Raw genomic sequence first — 22,109 nt, 5'->3', positions numbered from 1 at the left:
AAGCATTCTCCCAGTGATGGGGTTGTCTTGATGAAGGCAGAAAATTCATTTGAACACCTAACCGCTACCCCCACCCCCACATTGCAGAGGAGAAAAACGCGCAGAAGCTTGGCAATCCTGCCATACACATGGCAGCGTGGCGGTTTTGCATACAGCTGTGCTGACTGACTTCCAAATCACTGCTTTCACAGGTCGCTGCTGGTCTGCCAGCAGTAGCGGTGATTGTGCCAACCAGTTTCAAAGCTCTTTGTGTCCCTGCTGTCATCTGAATCATCAGTCTGGGACGTGTTCACATTCACAAACATCTTTCTGAAACACTCCCTTCCATGGGAGGCCAGCACTGGGTGTATGTCCGCAGGGTGCATCACCTTGTCGCTTTTTCGAAGTGACAAGTGCAAGAGAGCATCTTTTCCTTGAGGTGGGCACACTCTGGGTGCCCCTCCTGGTGAACAGCTGGTAGCTCGCCACAACCCACTAATAACAGAAGTAGGACAAGCCATGGTGCTGCCATTTCACCTGTGCCGTGAAACCTGTTCAACGCAGCGGTTTCACATCTTCTTCAGCTGCTGCCACCACTGAGCTCCCCCTCTGCGACTTACTGAGCCCAAAGGCTCTGCCTCCAGGTGCCCCACGGTGACTGAGGTACCTCAGAAACCTAAAGCGAGTTGGACATAGCCCAAAACCTGTGCTGGTGGCTGCAAGCCCAGCCCTCCCTCCCTCCCTGCACGCTGTGGTGGCCGGAGGGGGCCGAAGGCCTCGGGACGACGCGGGGGGACACACAACACGCGTGAAGGACGCTTCTCCCAGGAGCAGCTCTCTACCGGCCCAGCTCCTGAGCCTGAGCCTGAGCCTGAGCCTGAGCCTGAGCCTGAGCCTGAGCCTGAGCCTGAGCCTGAGCCGGCTGGCTGGGCGGAGAAGGGGACAGACCCTTTCCCCTTAGACGGAGGGGAGCCCGATCGCAGTGTTGACGCCAGGACGCCGCCGCCTGCGTCGCCGCCGCCGCCGCCGCCGGCCGCTCTCAAGATGGCGGACAGGAGCGAGGTGGCCCCGCCCCCGCGGGTCTCCGTCCCCATGGCAACGCGGCGCGAGCGGAGGGGGCGGGGTCCCGCCGGGCTGCTTCCGGGCTGGCCCCGGCGGTGACGTGTCGGCGGGTTGTCAGGGCCGGGCGGTGGGTGGCAGCCGCGCGCCGGGCGGCCGCTTCCGGTGAGCACGAGACACTCCCCCCTCCCCCTCCTTCTTCAGGGGCCTGTCATGGCGACCCCCCTCCCACAAACGGCCGGGTCGGTGCCCGGTGACACCCCCCTTTCCCCGGGTCTGCGGGCTTCGGGTCACCGGGACACCCCTTCCTCAGGGCCCAGCGCCGAGTCCCCCATGCCGGGCCCTCGCCCCGCGGCCCAGCCCCGGTGAGAGGGCGGGGGGGGTGGCGGGCACGCCGGCAGCACCCGGCGGCAAAGGGCCGGGCCGGGCCCGACGTGCGAGGCCGCTGCCAGGAGGAGGGGAGGCAGCCATGGCCAGCTGCCGGCGAAGCCCTGGCCCCTCGGCCGCCGGTGGGGTGTGATGTGGCGGTGACCGCCTCGGGGCAGCGTCACCCGGCCTTTGGTGCTGCCGAAGGAGGAGGGCAACCAAACCTCGTCTGCTAATTACTGTGCGAAATTAAATAGAAAATTAAATGGTGGAGGGGTGGGGGGAGCGTGTAAGGAAATAATGAGGCCTTTTTTTGTTGAAAATGAGTTGCAAAAAGCTTTGTGTAGCCTCCCGAGGTAAGAAATAAGTGTTAAAAAGTGACATAAATTGTTATGAAGTCAAGAACAAAACAGAGATGTTTAACAGACCTTGGGATAAAACTAAATACAAGTAGCAGCCCGTGGCGCTGGGCAGCGAAAGCATGTGAAGGAACAGCTTCCAGAATGGACCATGTTTCGTTCTGTGCTTTGGAAATACTGCGCACCTGTGGGTTTTGAAACATGCAGCATTTAAACTCGAGGACTTTCTCCTGTCTCATTCAGAGCAGAGAATCAGAGACGCTTGACGTGGTTTTCAACTTCCAATATAAGAACAGAAACCACAATATGACTTTCCAAAAAAAAAAGGGGAGGGGAGGGGGATTGGCAAGGGTGACAGGTTGATTCTCTGCAGTTTTCTATTGAGATCACTGTTTTATTGGGGTTTATTCTGTTCTTTCTTCCCAGGGAGTTTGGAATAAGCAGTTTCAGGTGAACAGGCTCCTCTTAACCGAAAACAATGTTTGCAGATTTGGACTATGATATTGAAGAAGATAAGCTGTGAGTACTTCGCTTGTCTTTTCCTGTTTGCTAACAATAGAAATAGTCTTTGCAGCCAAGACCTAATGGGAGTGGATAAATTTACCTCCTCCTGACGCTGTGTGCCGAAGAGTTCAGTCCTGATTTCTTTCTCCCTTTGGGGACTGGGGTTGAGGCATCGCTGTGCTGGTGAGCAAAGCAGAGCACTTCCTGTTTACCCTGGAGTGACTACCATGCATTTCTGAGTGCAAAGCAGTGCTGACAAATTTTCTGTAAATTAATGACCTTAGCCAGAGAAAAAAAAATATTTACAATGGAGGAAAGATAATAAGAGGCAGGAAGAAGTGGAGAGAAGCTCTAGACTCCTTATGTCTGTAAGGAGGAGAACACCAGCAAGTGTGGAGAACACTGAGCAAGTAAAAGGTTTGATGAGATTAGCAATGAATTTGACATGGAGCGCTTGTCTTGCATCTCATTTATGCTGTGCCAGTTTTCCTCTCGCTCCAGCACTAAGAGCAGATTAAACACTCCCTAAAACATAGTAGTGTTTCCTTGGTGCCTAGTGATGGATGAGGGTGTCTCTCCCACCTCTCATCCTTGCATGCAGTTTCAAAAAAGATAGCCCAGAGGGTCTTTCTGCTGGTCCATGCTCATAGACTCTGTGGCAGAGATAATGTGATGAATTCAAGGGACTGGAGCACCTCTTTTATGAAAAAAGGCTGAGACCTGGGTCTGTTTTGCCTGGAGAACAGAAGGCTGAGAGGGGATCTCATCAATCCTTATAAATATCTAAAGGGCGGGTGTCAAGAGGACGGGGCCAGACTCTTTTCAGCGGTTCCCAGCAACAGGACAAGAGACAGTGGGCACAAACTGGAACACAGGAAATTCCGTCTGAACATGAGGCAAAACTTCTTTACTTTGAGGGTGCCAGAGCACTGCAACAGGCTGCCCAGAGAGGTTGTGGAGTCTCCTTCTCCGGAGATATTCAAAATCTGCCTGGATGTGTCCTTGTCCAACCTGCTCTAGGTGACCCTGCCTTAGCAGGGAGGTTGGACTAGATGATCTCCAGAGATCCCTTCCAACCCCTACCATTCTGTGATTCTGTAATTCAAATGTGCAGTGCCCATTATGTTTCCAGTTTGTATTGACTCAGATACCAGAGTTGTTTCATATACATGTAGCCCTGCCTACCGTGTTCAGTTATTCATCCACTCTTTCTCATTTAGGGGGATCCCCACTGTACCTGGGACAGTGACCCTGAAGAAGGACTCTCAGAACCTGATTGGGATCAGCATTGGGGGAGGCGCACAGTACTGCCCCTGTCTCTACATTGTCCAGGTGGGCACTTGGGGAGGGAGAATCAACCATCTTTGTGAAAACAGTGTTGGCCTGAGAGATGGAAAGCATGGAGAGTCCTATGTTGTTTGTTTTTCTCAAAGTGGGAGACATCATCTCACTTTCCAGTGAATAAGATTTCCTTACCCTAGTAGCTAATAGATGTGGAAGAATTAAATTAAGACTTCTGAGATTATCCTTCTCCTTGGAGAGCGTGTTAGAATTCACAGGGGACAGTGTGACATTCTCAACATCAAGAAATCCGAAGCTTGAGGAGGTACATCCTGGAGGCAAGAACTTCCCGAGAGAACAAGATGATCAGCCCACCTCTTAGGAAAGGAGAAAAACTGTGACTTCACCAGGAAGAAAATACAACTGAGTTAAATAGGAAGAATGCAATTGTCCTTTTTTTTTGTTCTTCAGCCCTGCATTCACCTTCCTCTTCCTCTTGATTCCAGTGTACTTGTGCTTTTTCTCCTCTCTGCTAGGTATTTGATAACACTCCAGCAGCCTTAGACGGCACCGTAGCAGCCGGTGATGAAATCACAGGAGTGAATGGGAAGTCCGTCAAAGGGAAGACTAAGGTGGAGGTGGCCAAGATGATACAGATGGTAAAGGTGAGAGGTAGGAGGGGGTCACTGGAGCTGCTGGGTCATAGTTCACAGTTTATTGTCCATTGGTAAAGAAAGCCACTGCTACTTGCTTCCAGCCCAGCAGTTTTGCCTTTGTTCATTCTACAGGGAGAAGTGACGATTCACTACAACAAGCTTCAGGCCGATCCAAAGCAGGGCAAGTCTTTGGATATTGGTAAGACTGGTTTCTTTCTCCCTAGACTGTTAAAGTGACATGGAGGGGTGAAAGATTGGTCCCAGATAAAACCAAAGTAAAATTCTGGTTCCGTTCTTCCTCTTAACTCAGTCATTTTCAGATGGATACTGTCAAAGAGAATTGCAGTTTTAAAAAAAAAAAATCCTTCCTTCTTGAAATAGTCTTGAAAGTTAAACTGAGGCTTGACTGTTGTTGTGGGAGGCTTGTTTTTCTGTGCTGTGTTTAGCATGGATGATGAAACTCAACTAGATAATAATTTAGTTTATTTATTTTGAATACCTGTAAATTGTGCTGATCTGTTGAGAGTTTCAGCTGTCCACAGAAGTGCATCTATTGAAAAACACTGGTTGCAGTTTCTCAGCTTGGAGAACAGTGATGAAATACCTATCTACACTGAGTTTTGTACAACCATAAATTGTATAGGAGAGAGGGGAGGCTTTATTTCTAAAACAGAGTGTTTGTTTTGAACTGAGCCTACACAGTTGTCTCCATTGTATAGTCTATGTTTCTCACTTTCCTAAAAGATCTATTCTTTTTCCTTTAATTTCTTTTCATGGTGATCAAGGTGCTAATGAATTGACAGGGGTTCAGAAAAATGGTGAGGACTGAGATAGGTTTCTGGGGAAATCGAAGTGTGATGAGAATACGGTGTTTTCCAGAGATGCTAAACACTGTGTCTCCAGCTGAGTTCTTGGGAGCTGCAGGCACTTGGCACCCCTGCAAGTTTGCCTCTAAAGAAGTGTATCTGATTCATCTGATTCCAAAGAGGGCATAATTGTCTCTAGTAATTTGCAGGGTATGAGCACCAAAGATAGAAATGAATTCCATCAAGGGGTGACAAAAGGATTTAACTAAGATCCAAAAGATAAAAGTAAGAAAAGGGATAACTTTGAGCATTAAATCCTATTTGTCTTGCTTTTGGCCTTGTCTCCTGACTTCAGTTGAAGTAATGCAGCAAGTAGCGTAAGCAAAGTTTAGTTCCAAATATCATGATAGGTAGCTTATAGCAAAGTGTTTTATTGGAATAGTCTTCCAAAAGAAGTGCTGAACTCAATTGATTGAAGTATATGGGATTTGAGAGCAGAACAGACAGAAGATTAAAGATGTGCTATGCATGGCCGGACGGAGCATCTAGTTTGTATGGTAATTCTTTTTCTGCTCACTACCTCAATAGTGAGTTAAGTTCAGACCGGCCAGTTTATTCAATGCCTGAAAAAGTGGTGAAGTATGCGAGTGTGCTTTTCATGCCCATAGAAATGACCCTGATCCTCGTTTGCAACTGTCTTTTGGCCTTTAGTATTGAAGAAGGTAAAGCATCGACTGGTAGAGAACATGAGCTCAGGGACAGCGGATGCCCTGGGGTTAAGCCGAGCCATACTTTGCAATGGTACGTATTGTCCCAGAGGACAATTTTCTGAAGGGAACGCTTACCCTCTTGTGCTTACCTGCATTTTAGAGTTACTTGCATGTTCCATGTTATTCCTTCATAATTCTTTCTTTCTGCTATACCTCACTGTTAGGATTGCCTCCGCCCTTCCTGAATGATATATCCTGTCATTGGGGCCATTTAAATGTTAGCTAAGGTCAAATTAATTTAAAGTGGGGACCCACTTAGTGAATGCTGATACGCCACACTGTAAAACTAGTTGGCAGTTATTTTAAAAGCTTCCCATGTTGGACCAGGGGCCAGGCTTTAGAGGTGAGAGAAATTTGAACCAAAAATATGAAACTGGTGTTCTTCCAGTCAGTCAAGTCTTAACCATGTCCTGGACTTGACTGTTGTCATTCTGATTCTTGTTTCCATTTAGATGGACTAGTGAAGAGATTAGAGGAGCTGGAGAGGACTGCAGAGTTATACAAAGGTAAATTGTGTCTTCCCTCAGACGCCAGATCAGAGAAAAAGATGCCTCCATTGTGTTTCAGTGAAATGACTTAAATGTTTTTTTCTGTCTTCCATCACAGGCTTGACAGAGCACACCAAGAGTCTTCTCAGGGCTTTCTTTGAGCTATCCCAGACACACAGAGGTAAAGAATCTTGAGTGAAGGGAGCAGAAGTCTTTGACCTCCAGTTTCAGGAGTTTTAGTCACCACTTAGATGTGCGATTCCCTCACTCAAAGCAAACTAAGTGTTGCAGAAATGAGCTGGGGAGGGCTGCTCTCCTGGCATTAGCAGTTGTGGTGCTAACACAGGCCTCATCTTTCACATGAGATGTTGAAGAAATGCCCTGCCAGCCTCTGGCCTTTAAGGAATATGTAGCATCATTCCCCAGCTAATTGCAAGGTTATGGGAAGGAGTTGTAATGTTGGAGGCAAAATTCTTCTCTGGGGTCAACCTCTTCTTTCATCTGTTTGTATTTATTACCCCCATCCAGCATTCGGAGACGTTTTCTCTGTCATTGGTGTACGGGAGCCGCAACCAGCTGCCAGTGAAGCCTTCGTGAAATTTGCTGATGCCCATCGCAACATTGAGAAGTTTGGGATTCACCTTCTGAAGACAATTAAGCCGGTAAAGAATTTAACCGTGGGAGTAAAGGGTCTGGTGTGGTCTTACAAATCATTCAGTCTGGGAAGAATTGTCTTGGTCTGCTTTCCTTTGGGGAACTCTCTTCATAAAGAACCGAAGAGGTAACATAATGAATATATTAATCTTTTTCCTTTGACTTTTGCAGGTGAATATATTACTCCTTTTCTTTTGGGGATGAGAGGGTAGTTTGATCAGTGTAGTCCCTCGAGCCTTTTCCCTGATATTGGTACCCATAATTAAAAGATGTCACTAAATTTACAAGAGTTTAGGTAAGCAATCCAGGAACAATTTAAGGATTTCAATCAATATATTTAAGTGAGAGTCTCCAGAGGATTTGTCCACGTAGTTTAGCAAAGAGAGTATTAAATATTGATTTGGGCACCACTATATGTGCCGTGTTGGATGGACAGCGTTGGATAGTGGGCCTCTGAATCAGGGAGAGTGGTTTCCTGGACTAGTTGAAAATGAAACAAGATTATTTGAAAGAACACAAATTCAGACTAGAAGTGAGGCATGCATTTCTAACGCTGGAACCACTTGTCAGTGACTGTAAGGGATGCTCTAACCATGGCAATTCTGAGTCAAGATCAGTTATTTTCTTTCAGATACGCTCTAGTTAAAAAGACTTAACTCGAGGCAGTCTCATGACCTATGCCGGTTAGGAGGTTGCACTTGATGGATTGTAGTCATGCTTTTTGGTCTTACATTCAGCAACAGGATGTTTCCCTTGCAGATGCTTACTGACTTGAATACATATCTGAATAAAGCCATTCCTGACACAAGGCTGACTATCAAAAAATACCTAGACGTCAAGTTTGAATATTTGGTGAGCTGCTCTTTATTTATTTATTTAATTATTTTAATGGTGGTTGAAATTACGTTTCCTAGAATCGTATCCTGAGGGTCACATACAGCCTATACATTCACATGTCCGTCCCTCCACAGTCTATGCAAGAATGCATTATTTTCAGTTCTTTGCCCCTTGCTGGATTACTCAGATTCAGACACCTGCGCTTGACCCAGTAGTTCTCACTGGTAAGAGACATATCCCAGAACCCAGGTGACTCTACATGGCCAAATTAATTTCCTTATTTATTTGTAAAGAGTTCCTATGCAACTTATGCTTTTGAACTCCCCTAAATAACTCCTCAGCCTTAGAGTCCATATTTTTAGGTAGTTTTGGATAGTCTTTCTTTAGCCAGATTAAACCACTGTCAAATCATGTTTGTTTTCATTCATTCACCATACTTTTTTCCCCCCTTCTCTATTCCACTCACCCCTTGTTTTCTACACCCCAAAAACCAGGGTAGGGTTAGTTAGGTGCATCTGTTCTATAACTGTAGGAATCTATTTCTGTTTACCAGTTCAGAGAATATTTGGAGCTGCAGCCCTAAGGCAAGTGAATATGACAGCATCTCTTCCCACATCAGTCCTTCCCACAATTTATTTTGGTTTTCACCCTCTTTAATTATTCCCTCCTCATATTTTTCTGGTACTGTGTTTTCCCAAACAGTAGATGAATGCAGGATCTTTTTCTCTTACTTAGGTTATACTTAAGTATTTTCTCCTGTAATAGGTTATACTTAAGTGTTTGCTCCTGTAATATAAATATTAAGCATCTTCTCTCTCCCCTACCGTTTTCTCTCCGCATCTTTCTCTAAATAGATTTTCTTTCCACCTGGGATGTTTAATACACTCTGATCCCACTGTGCTTTCCCCAGTGTCCCTAGCTGCAGCATTGACGGAAGGCTTGAAATAGTACAACCCTATGGCTGTGGGTGATAATGAAATTGCTTCTAATTCTTAATATTTCCTTGTTTTGCTTTTTGCCTTTTTTTTTTCCTTCATCATTCTACAAAGTCTTACTGCCTGAAAGTCAAAGAGATGGATGATGAAGAATACAGCTGCATCGTAAGTACCGATCCTGTGGCAATGACAACTGCATACTCTGTTTCTGCAGCTTCCCTGCACTTGTAATTACACTGCCTTGTAATTGCAAAAGCGCTCCTGTGCCTGTGTGCATCCGAACTAGCGAATACGTCCTATAAATTACACACGTTTGTTCGTAATATATTAGAAATCGGAGATCCTTAAATGCTACCTAGGAAACACTGCCGATAACTGCGATGAATTGCTGGTGCTGTGGAATAGTAGAGGGACTAGACGTCTCCTCTGCAGCTTGTTTGATCAGTGGTTGCCTGTCTCAGTGTTTAAGTAATATTAGCTTGTGTAAGAAGGATTAAAGTGTTATCTTCACAGATTCCATTTGTGTGTAGTGTACAGCTTATCATTAATTCTGGACTTGTTTCTGAGAAATGGAGGTTTAGCCTCTGTAGCAGAACACATGCGAAAGCTGCATTAGTAGTTGAGGAAAATTGATTAAAGGATCTCTCTTAACAATAGTATTTTTCCTCAAAATAGGTAATTTAAAATCAGAAGACTTAAAAAAACCAAATCCTGGCAACATTCTCAGTTAACAGTTTGCTGTCTGATTTAGAGTTTTATGACTAATCCTTAACAGCTCTGTTTAAGATAGCTAAAGGTGTTTCCTATGTGCCCAGTTTCCCTGCTTAAAAGTAAAATCATGTTTTATCCTAGTTATTGATCTCAGAGCAGGGATTTGAATTCTTGGAATGCCCAATTCCCAGTGCCAGAAAGGAATAAAACGTTCCTAACACAACATTTAATTATATCTTTCCTGCTAAATGTGAAGGAAAGAATCCCAGTCTTTCCCAGCAGAGTTGGGTGTTGGCACATGCAGCGTACCAAGCCATAGTCGGTAACACAGGTTTTTACATATGTTATGTTTACAGGTGCAAGAGAAGAACGCTGTTTTGCTGACAGACCTAACCCCTTTCTCTCAAAACACTTTTGTGGGACAATGTGTAGGTCCATCCCTACTGGTTTCCAGCGTTGGGTCTAGATAGTTGTAGATACCACACAGGGTTCCCTGTGTAGATGTAGAGTATGTCAGGTTATCAATATAGGGTGAAGCTTGCAGAGAAGGGCAGGATTTTTTGTGTGATTGATACAAATTAATGTATCCCTCAGACTCTAGACTTGTTTGTTCATAGTGCCTGTCTAAATAGTTCAGATAAAAAGCCATTCCACTTCTTCTTGCTGGGTCGAAAGGTGCCTGTCCTTCTGTCTTTGCTTCGTAGTGATGCTTTTCTTTACCGTGGTTGGTGTGTATTTGGCCTTCAAAATGGCCCCATTGACTGCCAATTTGTTGACATGCCTCAGCATTCCTAATGTTTCGTGCTTCCTGACTGCAGCTCCAGTGAGCTTGAGGGGGCTGTAATAATCCAAGGTCATTGTGCGTCCGCATTGGTAGGCAAACTCTGTGTACAAGCGCTGTTATGGGAGTCTAAAATGGCCCCGTGTTTTTTGGCAGGCTCTGGGTGAACCCCTCTACCGGGTCAGCACTGGGAACTACGAATACCGCCTTATCCTGCGTTGCCGGCAGGAGGCTCGCACGCGCTTTGCCAAGATGAGGAAGGATGTGCTAGAGAAAATAGAGCTTCTGGACCAGAAACACGGTGAGTACCACTGCTGTGTCCAGCACCTGAAGGGGTCAGGCAGACATGGCTTTGGCCTTCATGCTCCTCCTTCATCTCAGCTCAGAAGTCTTTGCTGAATAACTCTTCCGTGGCTGTGCTCGAGACATCCGCCCTCAGGGGCCAAAAGGGGTGAATGTGTAGGAGACTGTAACTAACATTGGTGAGGGAGGCTTGATCACAGCCTTCATTGCTCTGCTTGTGAAGGGGATTTTCGCCTGATTTGTTCCCAACTTGTCTCCGCTACAGTGCAAGACATCGTGTTCCAGCTCCAGCGTTTTGTCTCCACGATGTCCAAGTACTATGACGACTGCTATGCCGTGCTCCGAGATGCGGATGTCTTTCCCATTGAGGTGGACCTTGCCCGCACAACTCTCAACTATGGGCAGAAGGACACATACACAGATGGGGCAGAAGAAGAAGAAGAAGGAGGAAGCGAGAGAGAGGGTAGCGGGAAGGAGGACGCAAATGGTGAAAAGCTCATTGATGATGCCTGAGTGTGCCAGCATGGCCAGAGGAAGGACTTTGCAGACTGTTATAAAAACATGTATTTCGGATGGCCATTCATCCTCTGTGATTTCTGTGTGTGTCCAGCCTGGGATTCCTCCTCTGCATTGGGTGGGGGGTAGCTGGTTGGATTGGGACCGACCTCTGCTTTCCTCTCTCTTCCCTTGCTTGTTTGCCTGGATATTCCTTTTTTCCCCCCTCTAGAAGTCGCCCAACTTGGGTACTGAGGTGTGAGGAGGAAAAATCTCCTACCGTGCTGCCATGTGACTGTGCAGACAGGACACTGCAGAGCAGGTAGGATGGACCACTCCCCTCTGGCACATGGAAGCCAGTTTAAACATCTGGAGATGATGGCAAATGGTGAGAACAGCTCCCTTCTGTCTTCCCCTTGCGCTATGGGGAAGCGTTCACACCAGCATTGTTTTCTTCACCCCACTGCTCACCGTCTTCAAGCTTCCCATTCTCTGGCCTGTTTTAAGCTTCCTCTATCCCTTCCACCTGTCCCCATGGGCTGCAGGACCGATTTTTGCAGGATGATGGCTGCTGCCACTCCCAGCTCTCTGTGCTGCTGTTCTTAAGAAATAGGAGCAAGTCCGAGCTGATGCTTCGAACTGGTGGTGGTACAGGTGATCTGATCACCCCCCCCATCTGAGGGGCTGGTGGAAGTAGCTGCCTGCCATGCTGAGGTGCTGCAAAGATTTGGGAGTCTCTTCCCCTGGCTGCCATCCTCTTCGTGGTCCCTGAGCTCCTGCACAGCTGGCACTGTCTGCACGCTCCATAGCCACACCCCAGGGTTAGAATCCTGCAGGATGTGGCTCTGCCCTTCCCTGTGGGAAGGAGGGACCTGACTTAGGAAGGAGCCCCCCATACTTGGCAGAGATGCTGAGGTGAGCGAGCTTGTCTTAAGGCAGACGGGTTCCTGGGAATAGCAGCAAAGCTGCACGCATTTCCTTTCCATCGTTCTCCTCTCCTATGGCACCGTGCGATGGACAGTGACCAATGTGCAGCCAGCCCTGCACGCTCTTTCCTTGTGCAGGCACCAGGAGGAGCCACCTTAGAACCGTGAAGGAGGCATCCCATCCTTAAACTAGAGAGGAGAGATGGGAAGCCTCACGGAGAGAGGAGGACATGGCCTTTAGGCAGAGGCTTAGAGATTCTGTTAGCGCAAAGCGTGACTAGCGTGCCACCCTCTGCTCTTGTCTCTGCACAACAATTTTGTGCTGCCTCTGGGCCAGAAGCAGTAGCTCACATCCCGTTCCCCAGCACAAGGGAAGGGGGGAAAAGGAAAACCGAGGTAAGTGAGGCTGCTTCCTTCTTCTTTCCTTTTCTCCTCCCTCCATCCTTTCGGCCTCATCCCAGATGCAGATGGCACTTTCTCTTTTAGTGGGCAGCACAACTGCCGGGAGTGGTGTGCTTCCCAGAGGCAAGGGGTTTGGACTTCTCTGACATTACGTTTTAGTGGTAGGGAAATAAAGTTATTTAAGGGCATTAATTTATGATCAAGATGTTTGTTTTGTTTTGTTTTTCTCTTTGATTTTTGTTTTTTTGGAGCTTTGTCATCTCTGTGGGTGCCTGGAAGAAAGCCATCCATGGTCAAGCTGCTCTGGAAGATTTAAATGGACTCTGATGTACTGACTGTTGTCTCTAATAAAGAAAAATGTGACATTTCGTTTCCTGTCCTTCGTGGGTTTTCTTTTAGTGATTTTTTTTTTTTTTTTTTTTTCTGATCATCCTCCTTTTGGTTTTAGTCTTAAAATACGATGGGAAGAAGGAGGGTCATGTGCTGGCCGTTATTCTTGCGCATACTGGTGGATAATCTCTACGCCAAGAGGCGGTGCTCACTGCAGCACAGCTTTCCAGGGGGAGGAGGTTTATAGATGCTGCGCCAAGGCCAGCTCTCTGTGTGACTCCAGCCTTCTCTGCATCTGGGCTTCCCAGGGGAACAGCAGCCTTGAAAAGCCACCCCTCCAGCCCAGTGGCATCCTTGTGCCCCTCCAGAGCTAGCTCCTCCACACAGCTCAGCTGTTGCATCACAAGCCTGAGCCGACGCTTAAGTCCCTGATCCTCTTTCGGAGCTGTCGTGCCAAAATATGGAGCAGTTAAGGAAAAGAGAGGAAAGGCTCCAGCGTTTTGATGTTGGCCAAAGCCAACAATGCCAAGTGGAAGGCAGCGTAGCCAGGTTTTTTGCAACCTGAGTGGTGGAGGGGAAGGAAGAGGGCTGGGTATCTTACAGCACCGGCTGTGGGGGGATCTGGTGCCCTAAGGCCTTTTTTTTTTTTTTTGTGCTTTTGTGAAAAGATTTAAGGGCAGGAGGCTTAGTGGGAAATGTTGACTGGTGACAAGGAAACAGAGGGGACCTTGTGCCCGTGACCTGCCTGGCACTGATGAGAGCAGTTGTTTTCATGCTGTGGACCTTGGACCTCTGCGGGGGATCATGGGCTGCTTCTTGGAGGGGGGTATTGGTGAATAAGGGCAACCCAACCCCGGGGGACGGGGTTTGGGGTTGCTGGGGAAAGGGCTGCAGGACAACTTGGTCTGGCAGAGCAGAAACAGTGATCTTACCTTGGGAGGAGGGAACAACTTTGGGGAGCGGTGAATGGGTGCCTACAGGGCTCCACTGCCTTTGCTGCTGCTGCTCGTTCTCTCAGAGCGTTGCACCTGGGGTTTGTTGTGGTGCTGAGTCTGAGTTGGGATGTTTCTACGGGGCTTTGAACAGGAAAAAGCCCAAAGTCACTGTTGTGACGGGCTCACAATCAGAGTGAACAATGGTGGTGGTAGCCAAGGTGGGACAGGGCACGGGCCTGGCATGGGCTTTGCCTTCTCCCCTCCATTTCCCAGTTCTTAGGTCTCCTCTTAAACTGACATTCTTCAGCAGCTTTATTTTGCTCATCATTTACTGCTTGAGATGCTTGGGAGCATCTAGAATGAAACCCTTTCCTCCACATCCCTGCTCGCCCTCTGGGTTTAAACAGTTTTACGGGTCCTGCAGGCTTTTCCCGTTGCCCGTTAATTTGGGCTCAGTCTGGTCTGGAATGAAACCCCCTTTTTGATGGTCCCACGAGCTGCCTTCCCTGTCGCCTTCTGCTTAGTTTTTGATCCCTCGCTGTAGTCACAGGTTCCCCCAGGGCCTCTGAGGTGAAGCAGTTCAGGAAACCGGAAGAAAGGGCTTTGGCCTGGGGGGGGGATGTTTATAAGAGATCCAGTCCTAAAGCAGATTAGGAGTGGTTTAAGCATGCCGGGGAAGGTTGTCCTCTCTGGATCTAGAAATCCACCACCGCCGCAGGGGTGAGGGGGTCATGCCTGCCTTACCACGTGCTCCAGCACCCTCGTTAGTGGCACCCAGGGGCTGTGGCTTGTCCTTCTTGCCTTACCTTTGATTCCTTTACGTAAGAGGGTTTTCTCTATTTAAAAGGAAAACACGCCTCTGGTGGCATTCCTGCTGAGTGGATAATCGCTTGGGACACGGTTATTTACCTGCCCTGAAACCCCCACCCCCCCCCAAGATGCGCCAAGTTGTTCCCTTCACACGTCAGCAGGACTCACTTCAGCCTAGATAAAGCTGGCTCGCTGCTATTCCTGTCGGCGAGGCTCCGACCCGTGGCCGCTCACCTAATGGCATTAGCCTTTCTTAGACATCTTCTTCTGGCACCTCAGCATCGGCCTCTAACCCAGCGCTTCCCTACTCGGAAAAGCAGCATCATGTGTCACTGCCCTGGCTTCACCACCCACAAAAGATGCTCCAGGTGGTTGGAGCCGGTGTCCCACCGGTTTGGTAGTGCCTCAGGGAGGTATTGCAGGGAACGCAGTGCCTACCCCCACCCCGTGCTGGCCACAGCTGGAGGTGGCCCAGATGACAGCTATGAATTACACCACCTCCTAAGCCTGCTTCCAGCTAGCCCGGCGCTATCCCGACGGGGGAAGTGGGGCAGAGGAAACACTGACACCAGACCAATGCGTACCAGATCTGATTACAAAGAGTCTCTAATTGTTTGTGTTCTGTACGGTGACAATGCAGAAGGAAAAGGAGAGTCCTTGGCAGCCTCTTCAAAAGACTTTTTCCAGGGCTGGTTTGGAATTGAGGAAAGAAGATGATTATTATAATTATTATTTTCTTTTTGGTGTTTGGGCTGCCCTGAGCCTGTGTTGTACCAGCATGGGTGCAGGATGCAAGTAGACGTATCACTGGGTAGGTATGTGGACATATGTACATAAGGGCCAGCTATTCTTATATCTCTCCCTCTTACTTCTTACACCTGCTTTCGGCTCAACTGTCTCCACCCCCATATCCCACCTACCCTCCCACGCTGAGGTGCACGCAAACGTGGCCAGTTTTATACATCGCCATTGCTCTGCCCTGCCTAAAAACTGTCCCTCTCCACCGTCTGGTCAGCATTGCAGCCGTCTCGTGCCAACACCTCCCCGTGCCCCTCGGGACCCCCGCCTCCCTCCCCGCTCTGCTCCTCTGCCACATGGTTGGCCTCCTCGCTGGCTGCCACCACCGTGTTGTCGGTGTTGTGGGGCAGCTGGTGGTTGTCGCTGCTGTGCTCCTCAGCTTCCTGCACGTCAGACTCTGCTTCCTCAGTGTCACTCCCACCACCTGGGGGGTTCTTCTCCGGGGGAGGCTCCTTCTTCTTCCCTCGGTTCAGGCAGCAGTAGGTGGCCATGGCCAGGAAGACAGCAGAGAGCACCACTTCTGAGCCCGCCAGGTAGAAGATCACCTCATAGTTCTTGAGAGCATCGACCAAGCGGCCTGATGGTTGAAGAAATGAGACAGTTAGTTAGCTTCAGCCTACACACTCCTGCATGGACAGCCCAGCAGAGGATGGCAGCACCTGCATTTGGCTGAGGACCCATTTCTCGAGGGAAGAGCAAGGAGCCTGAATATCTAAAAATCATTCTGGGCAAGAGCTACACTATACCACCAGGGAAAGTACTGTAAGAGTGTGGGTTTCGTGTTTTCCCTTGTTTGGGCAAGATTAAATAATTGTGACATACTGATGTTATCATCTCACGTCATGTTTTTTTTTTCCTCCTGCCAAGGTGAGATGAGCCTCTGAAGACTTGGCTTGCCCAGTCTCAGAAAAGGAAAATTTGAGAAGGCATTGCTATGTCTTAAGCTATCGTGTCAGGAAAACATTCAGAGGGGGTGAAGAAACGTCTCTTTGGCAGAGAAATCCCTTTGGCTGGCCCACACCTGATTTCTCTGCCAAATAAATGTTCTCAGCACATCTCCTGAATGCACCAGAGCTGGCACTGGAGGGAGGGTTCTCAGTCCTCATTGCTGGGGAGCCTGAGCAGTCGCCCCGTTATGGTCAGGATGGCACCCACTGAGTATAGGATGGGCTCATAGTGACCAGAGGCTTCCTCCCAGTCCTGTGTGCTCCTGACTGTGCATGTGATCCCCCCCCAGTCCCTGCTGCACTGTGGTGCGTGGCCTGAAACCAGCCCGAGGGCACGCTGAGGTGCCTCCTGGAGCAGTCATGGGAGGCACGTGGCAAATTCCTCCCCGGTTGAATGTGCCCCTGTTCACCCAAGCTGGACGGCGGGCGAGGAGCCTGCGTGCACGCACGCGCGCGCGTGCAGCTTATCCTGTGCCAAACCCCCTCAGCCCCACCGAGTGGGAAGCAGCTCAGGAGGATTACACCAAACAAAGCCACTTTGTTCAACCCCCCCCCCTTTCTTCCAGCCAAGCGCTGCTCCACCGACTCCGAGCTGTGGGATTTGCCAGCACACTCAAGCTTCCCATACCGGGGGGGGGTCCTTGTGGCAGTGGGTCCCCCCGGGGTGAAGGTAGGAACCACAACTTGGCTCCCCCCAACACCATTCTTCGGTGGCCTTGCACCGTCTGTGTCCTGTTGTGCGTGTGCACAGTACCAAGGCACAGCTGAACCAAGGGAGGAGGGTTAAAGGGGTGTCCCCCATCACCACCCACTGCTGTGCCTCGCTCCCTGGGGCAAGGCGCTGTTAAATCCCCCTCTCCCCTCATGATCCCTCTGCAGCTGCCTCCGAGACACATATTTCTTGACCACCCCTGGCCTGGGACAGCCGACTGCCCCACAGGTTGTAAGATGGGACATGAATTATTGTTAGCATCAAGAGAGTCTTTTCTCTTGGCCACCAATTTTTACCTGAGAGCTCGGTGGAGTTGCTCAGGGAGAGTTTCACTCAGATCTGGAGGTACATGCTGGGAAAAAAACTCATTCACACAGAAGTCTTCGCTGATGAAGGTAAAGAGAAGGCGTGCAGCAAGCAACAGAATGGTTCCTGCCTGGGGATTTGCCCATGGTCCGTCCCTGACCCTTCCTCACAAATCACACGTGCAGGAAACTACACTTTATTTGAAAATGATCCTTTGGCACGATTTAGCTTTCTCAGACCTGATCAGACACTTAATAGGAACCTACACCAGACTCGTGGGTGAAGGGTCTCTCCCCATTCAACAGCCTATTTATGGGCTGTTTGTGGGGCGTGGACCTTACCTGGGACTGTGGCCTAGACTAGGTTGGTTGAGAAGCTGTGAGTTGCTTCATCCTCTTTAAAAAAAGGAACGGCAAATGCCTCAGGTGGCTCTACAAACTGCTTTGAATTGACTGACACCAGAATGCTTGTGCCTTGGGGTTGGGATCAACAAAAACTGAGACCATTATTCACAGCAGTAATCAAAAGGCCACGGACACCAAGGAGAACTTGAAAGATCCTTGTCTTTTCCTGCTGAAGACTCTCAAAGGTCTGCCTGCAGCATGTGCCTGACCCTACCCATAACATGATTTTATGCAACATTCGCAGTGAAGGCAGAGACCTGGATCCCAGCATGAGAGGGAAGTGCCCCTGATCAGGATTGAGGGACAGTGAAAGTCATGCCACTGGATAGCTCTGTATGCCTCCCATTGCTCAGGTCTCTGAGCAAAGCAGAGAGAGAAGTAGCACTTGCCATTTTCTGCCCCTGCTCAGATTTAAGTGTTGTGGTTCATGGAGTGAGATTGGGAGCTCTTACTTCAGATCTCAGCTTCCAGGGGAAATTTAAATTTGAGAAATAGGGTCTTTCTTCAAGTACTGTGCCCATGCCCAACACCTACAATACCGTGGAATGGCAGCCAAACGAATCACCTGTGTTTTGCAGCAAGAGACCTACCTGCAGAGGGTGGACCGATGAGCACAGCGAAAGCCTCGATAAGTAGGACCAGCCCAATGGCGCTGGAGAACTTCTGGGAGCCAACGATGGCCATCAGCACCTCGAACTGCAATGCCCCCACCATGCCGTAAGAGATGCCAAAAAAGACACAGAAGATGACCAGCCCCGTATAATTGCTAGCCCTGGCGCTGCAGATGTCTGTCAAGCCGTTGAAAAGCATAGCGAAGCTGAACAGGTATGACACGTGAGGGCGGACCCACTTCAAGCCTGCCACCATGCCACAGGCTGGGCGGGCAAAGATGTCTATGAAACCAATGATGGAGAGCAAGAATGCAGCCTCTGTATCTGGTACACCTGTGTCCTTAGCGTAGTTGACCAGCAATATGGGGGGTACAAAGAGACCCAAGACCAGAATGAACTTTGAAATAGTGTAAATGATAAAACCTCGGTTGGAAAAGATACTAAAATCCAGGAGCTTCTTTCCTTTCTTGGGCTTCTTCTTGGCTTTCTTGGCTTTCTTGGTTCCATCAGTGGTGCTGATTCCCTCCTCTGATTTCCCTCCTATGGGCAGCATCTCCTTGGCTTCGTATTTGTCCTGAGCCTTCTCCATCTTCCGCTTCATGCCCGCATCCAGGGGTCTCATGACTGCTCCACAAGTGCAGCAGTTAAGCAGAAGGCCCCCCATGATAAGGAACCCTCCTCGCCAACCAAACTTCTCCAGTAGCACTTGCCCCAGCGGAGAGAGGGAGGAAAGGAAGACAGGACTCCCAGCAGCAGCCAGTCCGTTGGCAAGAGGCCGACGCTTGTCAAAGTAGGTGCCCAGCATGATCAGTGAGGGCTGGAAGTTCAATGCCATACCCAGACCTACATGAGGGTGAGAGCCAGGAGGGAGACAGGGAATTAAAGAACATGAGACGTGGTTTGCAACAAGCTGAAACCCCCCCCCAGACTATCCTAGTCCTGAAGTCCCATGATGGGATTCATGTGTTCTGCTCAAGTCAAGTCTCTGCTCCTTCACGTTGGTGGGTTACCCCTGGAGAAGATGGGCTAAAACAACCTGTCTACCTGAACTGTACTTGAATTAGGTAGCTGTGGCCATGTTTAGACAAGACCTGTGCCTTAAACAGGAACTTTGCCTCCCTCTCCTACCCCTATATACAGATGCCATCCCAGTTGCCATGATCACTGTGCTCCACTTGCATTTTGTCTGTCCTTCTCCCCTCAGTCACAGGCCTCATCTGTATAGATGCAGTAGATCTATCTCCCACAGGTGCGATGTTCAGGACTAGATGCTTGAGCAGGTGCAAATAGGTGAGGGGAGACCTGATGCTAGACATGGCAATGCTAAGGGGAGATACAACATGGTCTTGGCCTTTCCCCAGATAAGTCTATCCCTCCCAGCTCCTGGGGCTCTCACCCGTCAGCACACCAGCTGTCAGATAAAGCTCAATGATATTGGTGGTAAAAGATGCCAGGATCATCCCAGAAGAAGCTAGCAGCCCACCGATGAGCATCACGGGCCGGCAGCCAAACTGGTTCACCATGATGCTGCATACTGGTCCTGGGAGAAAGCAGAGGAGACACAGTAGGACAACTGGGAAGGGGCAGCCTTCCCAATCAGGGCACCCGGGGAAGATGAAACACTAATGACGGAGATCATTGCTCGGCTGCTTAGATACACAGCCCTCGGGCCTGGCCAAGGGAGACAGGCTATGGTGTGGAGACCTCCGTTTTGCCCTGCCTTCAGCCCTCTGTTCCTTGGGAACAAGAAGGGGCTTGGTGTGATAGGGAAAGCCCTTCAGCAATGGGAGCAAACCCCATGTTAACTGTCTGAGAGGCAGGTGGGGTGACCCCAGAGGTCTCCTGGAAACAGGGACATGAAATGTAGCACACTCTAGAAGAGAAGTGGTGGGACAATTGTATTCTGTGTGTTGGTTTGTGACCAGGCCAGTGGGTGTGAGGCGAGCCCATGGGAACAAGGTCTGGGCCTGTAGCAGGGCAGGGAAGGCATAAGTTAGGGAGGGGGAAGCATATGCAGTCATCACCTGTCCCATAGAGCATGGCCAGCATGATGGAGGAGATCCAGGCTGTGTCACTGTAGCCCACGTGGAAATCTTTCATGAGCTCCTTGAAGTAGACACTGACGGCTTTCGGGAAGGCATAGGAGAAGCCGGTGATCACAAAGCAGCCAAGGAGCACGATCCAGCCCCAGCCACCGTCCGGGGGCTTCACGGGAGCTGGGAGATGCCCTTCCTCTGGGTCAGCTCTCCCCATTGTCTAGCCTGGGAGGGGAAAGGCAGCCCGGGAGGAGGTAGGGCAACAGAGAGACAGAGAGAGAGAGAGAGAGAGAGAGAAATCTCTAGGCACTGCAAGAAGAGAAGAGCACAGTGGGAAAACCTTTACTGCAAGGTTACTCTCCATGCCCACCATCTCCAAGCTCCAAGAGCCTCACTGGAGGAACCATATAATCTCTCAGTACCTTCATCGTGCCAGGCAAGGCAGGATCACTTCAGGGTGCAAGGTCAAGCCACAGCTGGGCGGAGGTGGTAAGGTCCCCCTGACCTCGAGGCAGCCCACAGCCCCATAACCCCTGGTCAGATGCAGACAAGCAGGGTCACAGCTCTCGGCTTAGACTGGAGAGCTGCATCTGATGTGGTGAGGTATCAGCATTTGTAGCACCCCACTTGCTCTATATCCAGCCTTGCCTGCAGGCTGGTGTGAGGTGAGAGCCAACAATGTGAACCTCGCTCGGCTCCCAAGATCTTCCTTTGAACCTCTCCCCTCCTGGTCTTCTCCAGCTGGGAGCCTTCCAGGACCTGCCCTGCTACAGATGCCTCCAGCAGTGAGGCACAGGAGGTCCATTAACCCCACTGTGCTTTCCTCTGGGAGGCCTCTGTGTGAGGCCTTCTCCTTCTCCCTTGCCCTCCCTTCCCTGCCGCGAGGGGCCAGATTTGGGAAATGGGTGAAGGGGGAGAGCATGGGCAAACCAGTGGCGGTGGTTATTTGCATGCCAGAGAGATTAGGGCTCTGTACCTACACGGAGGGGCCAGAACAAAGCCTAAGGGGGGAGAAGGAGGGAATTAGAGGGGGGTGTCTTGTGAGTTGCTCTTGCAGCTGTTAAGCTGCCCAGGAATTTTGCTCCAGTTGGCTGCTGTGAGTATGTTTTTCTCATTTCTCCCCTAGGCACCAGGTCTCTACCATGCCCCTTCCAGCACCATTGGCCTCAGTTTCTTGGTCGGCTAGGCTTATTTTCACACCTGTATGCAAAAACATCACTGGCCTTTGATTATAGATGCTCCTAAGTAGCATCAGACAGGTATTAAAAACCAGGCGGGCTTCCCCCATGCCTGAGAAGGGTTTTGCCAGGTCCAGTTTGCCCTACGACCATTCTGCTGGCAGTACACCCCCAGTGTGGGTCCTCTCTCCTCCCAGCTCCCTTGGCTGAAGGACTATGAGATGGCAGCAATGTCCCCATCCCTTGGCACTGGCAGTCGTGAGAAATGCCAGCAGTTACATGCTGACTGGAGACACGGACACTGCTATGGACAGTACACAAAGGACTAGCACCTGGGAACTTTGGATCTGGGTGCATTTCTCAAGGCAGGCCCTCTTCTTTGTGTCCTCTAAGCAATGGGGATGACTTGCCCTGATTCCCATAGTACTGCTGTTGCTCTGCAGGTTAAACAAGTGCAAACCCTATAGGCAAAAGCACAGATGTCACATGCTGCGGCAGAGTCCAGGTAAAGGGCCCTTGCTTGGCAAGAGGTGGTCCTACCCTGCGACATCCCTGAATCTTGCAGAAAAGGAGAATGATCGGTCTTTCTCAGGGTGCAGGAGGTTCAGCATGCAGAGCCAAGGCTGGAAACAGGGCTGGGAAGTGCTCTGGGAGGGGTCTGAAACCGTAGTTTAGGGGGTGCTGGAGGAGGGACTTTCAAGACAAGACAGCTAGGCCAGTTCTGGACCCC

The 22,109-nt window shown here is 49.7% G+C and overlaps 2 protein-coding genes across 4 annotated transcripts; one reads left to right on the top strand and one right to left on the bottom strand.

Moving 5' to 3' along the window:
* The first annotated feature begins 1,110 nt into the window (after positions 1-1,110).
* On the top strand, positions 1,111-12,682 carry PICK1 (protein interacting with PRKCA 1). Of its 3 annotated transcripts, none has more exons than XM_074579231.1 (13): positions 1,111-1,203; positions 2,190-2,282; positions 3,488-3,599; positions 4,085-4,213; positions 4,337-4,403; positions 5,722-5,811; positions 6,233-6,286; positions 6,387-6,449; positions 6,797-6,930; positions 7,682-7,774; positions 8,809-8,859; positions 10,343-10,487; positions 10,755-12,682. In XM_074579231.1, exons 2-13 carry the CDS (start codon positions 2,242-2,244, stop codon positions 11,000-11,002), a joined length of 1,227 nt encoding a protein of 408 aa, XP_074435332.1. In that variant the 5' UTR covers positions 1,111-1,203; positions 2,190-2,241; the 3' UTR covers positions 11,003-12,682. The 3 variants fall into 3 exon arrangements, with proteins under 3 accessions (XP_074435332.1, XP_074435349.1, XP_074435342.1); XM_074579241.1 differs by lacking the exon at positions 1,111-1,203 and adding an exon at positions 1,233-1,403; XM_074579248.1 differs by lacking the exon at positions 5,722-5,811 and having other exon boundaries at positions 1,116-1,203.
* A 2,688-nt stretch (positions 12,683-15,370) lies between these two features.
* On the bottom strand, positions 15,371-20,418 carry SLC16A8 (solute carrier family 16 member 8). The gene is made up of 4 exons (XM_074572709.1): positions 20,190-20,418; positions 19,562-19,705; positions 18,145-19,008; positions 15,371-15,762 (listed from the first exon to the last, which is right to left on the bottom strand). The coding sequence occupies exons 1-4, from the start codon at positions 20,416-20,418 to the stop codon at positions 15,371-15,373; spliced, it is 1,629 nt and encodes a 542-aa protein (XP_074428810.1).
* Positions 20,419-22,109: the final 1,691 nt, after the last annotated feature.

The sequence above is a fragment of the Larus michahellis genome, chromosome 1 (genome assembly GCF_964199755.1).
Source record: "Larus michahellis chromosome 1, bLarMic1.1, whole genome shotgun sequence".
Lineage (NCBI taxonomy): Eukaryota > Metazoa > Chordata > Aves > Charadriiformes > Laridae > Larus > Larus michahellis.
This window is presented reverse-complemented; position numbering and strand designations above follow the sequence as displayed.

Excerpts from the sequence above, each read along its gene's own strand:
- SLC16A8 (XM_074572709.1), bottom strand. The coding sequence starts at position 20,418 with ATGGGGAGAGCTGACCCAGAGGAAGGGCATCTCCCAGCTCCCGTGAAG. Across the intron at positions 19,706-20,189 it reads GGCCATGCTCTATGGGACAG|GACCAGTATGCAGCATCATG; the intron begins GTGATGACTGCA and ends GCTTTCTCCCAG. Across the intron at positions 19,009-19,561 it reads GACAGCTGGTGTGCTGACGG|GTCTGGGTATGGCATTGAAC; the intron begins GTGAGAGCCCCA and ends ACCCTCATGTAG.
- PICK1 (XM_074579231.1), top strand. The coding sequence starts at position 2,242 with ATGTTTGCAGATTTGGACTATGATATTGAAGAAGATAAGCT. Across the intron at positions 3,600-4,084 it reads CCTGTCTCTACATTGTCCAG|GTATTTGATAACACTCCAGC; the intron begins GTGGGCACTTGG and ends CCTCTCTGCTAG. Across the intron at positions 8,860-10,342 it reads ATGAAGAATACAGCTGCATC|GCTCTGGGTGAACCCCTCTA; the intron begins GTAAGTACCGAT and ends GTTTTTTGGCAG.